Below are 5,851 nucleotides of genomic sequence, written 5' to 3' on the forward strand. Positions count from 1 at the left end.
TATTAAAACTTTTGAAAGTTAAGTCCACTTTTTAAAACAATAAAACAGTTCTTATTTTTTTTAAAAGTAATCGTTTTTTAAGATTATTATAAATCGTAATAGTAAGATTTACGATTACTGCTTTAAAAATGATAAATTTAAAAGATGTGCTTAGTAAAAGAGATCTTAATTTGAAAAATATCTAGACAGTATGAAAATTATTCTGATCCAATTTTTAAAATAATACTTAACCTTTCAAAAAAACTAAAGTTAGCTTTTAAAGTTTTTTTTTAGTTATTTTAAATTTTTATGCGACAAGCTCAAGGTTAATATGAAAGTTTTTTTGATCAACAGACTACAAGACTTTTGTAGACTAAGACATACCGTATAGACTTTCACTGATGTTTTATGAGATCAGATTCAATGCATATAGTAAGTTTTATTAATTAATAAATGTGTTGAATTTAAAAAATACTTTTATATTACTTTAAAGTTAATATTTTGAAACAACAAGTTTTATTATTTGTAGATAATTTAAAACACTTACAAAGTGGTTATATTTATAAAACTAGAAAACAGTTAAAAGTTTCCAATACTAACATTTAGTTGTTTGTTGATTACAAACGATATAATGTAATTAAACCAAGCAATCGTCGTTTTAAACTTATAAAAATATAATTTGATTAATAATGTTTTTCTACAACATAAACTTTAAACTTCAATAACCTTGTTAATTTTATTTTGTAGTATTAATTTAGAACAAAATTTTTTTTGAATATTTTTAAGTGTCTTGCATGTTGTTAAGTTATAAATTTCTATAAATACGTAAAAATAAGACAATGAAAATAATTATATATGTATTTGTTCGTCAGATAATAGTAATGTTCTTAAAATTCGAATACGACGTACTCTTCTACAAAATTTTAGACGAAGTTGAGGATGAAAATAAAAAATAATAAAACGCTTAGTTTTGAAAAAACTTCAAGAGAGTATTTTATGTTGTAAAGTATCTTTAGACTGAAAAAAAGCTCTACCACGTTACGAGTGTTGAGTCAATCAGATCAGTAATTGTTAGTATAGAAGTAACATACAAATTAAAAATTGTTAATATTAAATTAATATCTTAATAATAATACTAAGATATTTATTAATTATAACTAATAATTTAGTTTAAGTTAATCAGTGATTTCAAAAAAAGTCTTGATTATACCTAAAGCAGTTAACTTTTTGTTGCCTGATCTGTTTAAGAGAAAGTTTGTAATCACTTTTGTACGGTTTAAGACTAACAATAAAACTTTTATATCTGCTACTTAATATAATAACATTTAACCAAATAAATTAAAATACTAATACTTCACAAAAAACTTAGTTTGTGTGAATCACTTAATCATAGCTTTTTATAAATCACATAAATGTACAATACTTCGAAAACCTACTAATGGTTTAAGTAGTTTCCTACGTAATTTATACTAAAACAATTTTCTTAAATTAATAGTTTTTAAGTAGTAATTTTTTGATAAAAAGCCAAATTATGAAAAAAAATTTGGATATATAAGTATACGTCTACTATATGTTTACGAAAATAGTTTAATGAATAGCATAAGCAAAGAAGAGTTAAAAAACAAAGCTGAAAGCTTGATAAGATTAGTTAAAGTATTTGACAAGAAACTTAATCTTGTATACGAGGTTTATTTTCGTCATTTAATGCAAATTTCCACTTATGTATATTGTGGTGGTTTAGATGAGAAAATTCTAGAAAATCTAGAAAAGAAGTTTATAAAGTATGACAAAAAATTCAAAAACTTTTGTGAATCGATGAAACACTTTAAAACGCTTGAAAATATTGTTGTAGCTTCAGAAGACGAAAGTATTGAAAAATATGAGTTTCATTGCAATTACGAAGAAAGAGGGACTTTTCTAAACCGATCAGAAATTAAAAATCTTGTGGAATACTTTGAAAGTTTTGATTATGAAATAAGTACAGACCTGAATATTGATTGTGACGATAAATATAACTTAATCGCCAAAGCAGAAGAACTAAACAGTTTGTTAAACGATTCAAAATCTTATACAGACGATATGAAAGAAAAACTGAACAGATTATCAGAGACTTGTAGAGGTATCGAACTTGAATATCTAAACAGTTTGTTCGATAGTGTTATCGAGACTTTGGCCGAAAAGTACAAGAAGTGTAATTCAAAATATTACAAGGAGTACGTGTTGGGTAGGCAAGAAAATTTTAAGTACATAGAAGAATCAAATGAAAACGGAAAATGCGCAATTTGTTTGGAAGAATTCAGCAATTTAGACTGTGTTACAAAGTTAAGATGTGGACATGTTTTTTGTACGAGTTGTATTGAGAAATGGTTCGTTGAATCAGCAACGTGCCCCGTTGACAGGCGAGATCCAAGATTTGTTCCAAAGAAATAAACTTATAATTTTTCTAATGATTTTTAAATAAAAAGTGTTTTTATTTAGTTTCCATACTACGTAAATTTAAACTGTTTACTAATATCGAATTTTTTTTGAAGTTAAAAAAATATAAATTAGTTTTTATAAAATATGTTTGGTGAAGCTATTTTGTGTATATTGTTTCTTTGTTGCATTATTTTTACTTTTAGTATGGTCGACTACTGGAAGATGTGTTTTTCTATAAAGATATAGAAAAAGTACCAGCCAATTTTATTAAAAAATATGCAAAAGTAAAACTTAAACAAAACTTTAAGCAGCTTTTTTTATAACGAAAATCAAAAAATTTGACATTTTAAAATTATAATAGTTTAAATTAAACCACTTGCGTATAAAATTTCTTAATTTATATTCAACGTGTTGTCACTATAAATGTACTTTTTTATCTAAAAGTAGATATTTAAAGAGTCTAATAGTTTTGAATGTTAATTAATTTTATAAGCGTAGTTTGTTTTTGTTTCATTTATATTTAATCACCAAAAGGTTTGATTTTAAGAACCTGGTATACGAAAAATATTTTCGATAATAGAGTCGCACATCACGTGCTTTTACAATATCAAATGAGCTAAAAATAATAGTTTTTAATCTAAACCTAAAGAAAAAAAACATTCATTTAATTAAATTAATTATATTGTGCGCTTACTTGAAAAAGTTTTAGTTGTAACTTTTTCAAAAACTTTTATAATAACGTAAAAATAAAAATACAGTTTAAGCCTAAAACTTAATAGAATAAATTGAAAGTAGTGAAAATTTTAAGACTTAAAAATTAGCTTTAATTGAATCTATAAATAAAAAACTAGACAACACTAATAGTGTAGTCCTAGAAATGGAGTAGAAACTACTTTTAGTATCTATAAGAGGGTTTGCGCGTCTGGGGTAGGAGTCTTATATGCACAAAGGGACACTTTTGCACGAAGACGTTTTTGAACAGGTTGAAAATTTTGGAAATTTTGAATATCTTTATTATATAATATTAAGTATTTTTATTTTTACTATCACTATTACCCCAAACCCTTACCCTTGGTAGGCAATTTTGTTTTGTTTTTAAATATGCTTAATTTTTTTTTAATAACTTTCTCTTTTTTTTTTATATATTTTTACTATTGCTCTTACCAAATGATCTGTAGCTGTATTTTTTTGTTCTTTTTTTATTATTTTTAATTTTTATTTTTTTGTAGTACTTTTTCCAATATTTTTTTTTAACATTTTACTTTTTGCTATTTATTTTTAACAACAAACAACAGTCAAAAATAAATAAAATAAGAAACACGTAAAACTACTGTTGGTATCTACAATAGGTTTGTGCGTCTGGAGTAGGAGTCTAATATGCACAAAGGGACACTTTTGCACGAAGACATTTTTGAACAGGTTTAAATTTTTGAAAATTTTGAATATTTTTATTATATAATATTAAGTTTTTTATTTTCACTATCACTATTACCCTAAACCCTTACCTTCAGTCGGTAGTTTTGTTTTTAAATTTATTTAATTTTTTTTATTTTTTTATTTCTCTTTTTTTTTTGATATTTTTAAAAGTTATCGTTTTTTTACTTTTACTGTTACCACATGATCTGTAGTTGTATTTTTATGTTCTTTTTTATTACTTTTAATTTTGATTTTTTTGTAGTATTTTTAAAATATTTTTTTTGTAACATTTAACTTTTTGTTATTTATTTTTAACAATAAACAAAGCTGAAAAATAAATAAAATTTGTAGAAAGCATCTAAATTTCTTAATTAGTTTCATAATATCTATTTAAAAAAACGAATAAACATTTTGTTATGTAGACTGGGTTGTCTAGTTAACTCGATCGCATTTTCATAATTTTTTACAATATAGCCTACACACAGTTTTTTAGTTCTTCATTCATGGTTGTGGTTTGAGCCTGAAAAATAAAAATTTTAGTTGTTTTGTATTACTACTTGTTAGAAGTTACTAAATTTAATTGTATTAATTTAACAAGCTTATGAGACACATATGTTAGCAATGTTTTTTTAGTTTTTAACACCTCTTACATTAGAAAGTTTAAGAAAATTTCTTCTAAATTAATAAAACTAGTTGTTAACATTTTATTTCATTTTATACATTATGCATAATATGTTGTGTATATACAAAATAAATATTTAATTTGGTGTATTCAACTTACAATAATATTGCGTTTTTCAAGATTAACACATCAAACTAAAATATAAGCTTTATGCAATGATTTTGTATATTTTATCTATTTTTATGAGAGTTATATTTAAAACTACATAACTATAGATAAACTTAAGCAGATAGTTACATTAAAAGTTTACTATTCCAATATAGTTTTACATAAGAGTTATTTTTTTGTGCTTTAGTTACTGAATAAAAACTTTTATTTTGTAGTCTCCGATATAAGGTTATTTTAAAGTTAAGAAAAAGTTTGAACGATATCATATATCAGAAAAATATTTAAATGAAGTAAAACAAAATTGTTTTTATCAAAGATTAAGTACCTTAATTTCAATAACTTCTTACTGTCTACTTCTTACTTGATCAGGGTTTTTCAAAAAACGGTGATAGCATCTTTGTTTTTAGTGATTTTGGCTAAGGGCGCAATTTATTAGTTACTGAAATAGCAGAATAACGATGTCTAACCAAAAATGAAAAACAGTTCTGCCAAGTAAGAACTCAAAAAGAATTTTGGCAACTCTGCTGTTTGTTGCACTCCATTTTAAGATTTTTTTTACAGCCATGGATTAAACATAGCCTTAAGTAAACAATTAGTTTTACAAAATGCCCTATAGGATTTAAACCTTTCCAGTTGAAAATGGATACTTGTTTAGGCAAATTTTTTGTTTAGAATATCGATTCATAGTTTAATTAAGAGTGTTTTATTTATTTTAAGATTTAACTTTTAAAACTATCAATGTGATATCTATAATTTTATATTTAATCCATCACACTAAACAATGCTTAATGAACATAAACAAATTAATTTTTGTTAACTGCTGGTATTTATCTATTGAAGTTAAAATAAGAATTACATACTATAGATGGATTTAAGCAGAGGATTTATTACAATTTTGTAACATCACGTTATAGCACAGCAAAATATCTGAAAATTTTGGGTGACCTTAAAATAGTTGTTATCAAGATGAAAGTTATTTTACTAATCAGAAAAAATCACAAATTGTATAAGCAAGCAGAACTCGTTTAACCAAAACTTATACTAGACCACAAAACTTCGTATCAATCTTCCATGACATCTTCAACACTTCTCCAACTACCATCCGTATCCTTCACTTGCAAACTGACGTTATTGTCACACGCCACGCAGTACAAGCAGCAATTTAGCAACGAGTTCTTCCTCTCATCAGTGGCAAGAACCATGTAAATTTCCTTACCGCGAATTTCTTCAATTTCGTTCCGCATGACC

At 24.6% G+C, this 5,851-nt stretch overlaps 1 protein-coding gene across 1 annotated transcript; it reads left to right on the forward strand.

Moving 5' to 3' along the window:
* The first annotated feature begins 2,058 nt into the window (after positions 1–2,058).
* Positions 2,059–2,409, forward strand: LOC145836388 (uncharacterized). The gene has a single exon (XM_082944193.1). The coding sequence runs from the start codon at positions 2,059–2,061 to the stop codon at positions 2,407–2,409; it is 351 nt and encodes a 116-aa protein (XP_082800319.1).
* The last annotated feature ends 3,442 nt before the right edge of the window (positions 2,410–5,851 follow it).

This window comes from Thalia democratica, chromosome 5 (assembly GCF_965202585.1).
Source record: "Thalia democratica chromosome 5, ktThaDemo2.hap1.1, whole genome shotgun sequence".
NCBI lineage: Eukaryota > Metazoa > Chordata > Thaliacea > Salpida > Salpidae > Thalia > Thalia democratica.

Coding starts and splice junctions, on each gene's coding strand:
- LOC145836388 (XM_082944193.1), top strand. CDS start 2,059: ATGAAAGAAAAACTGAACAGATTATCAGAGACTTGTAGAGGTATCGAA.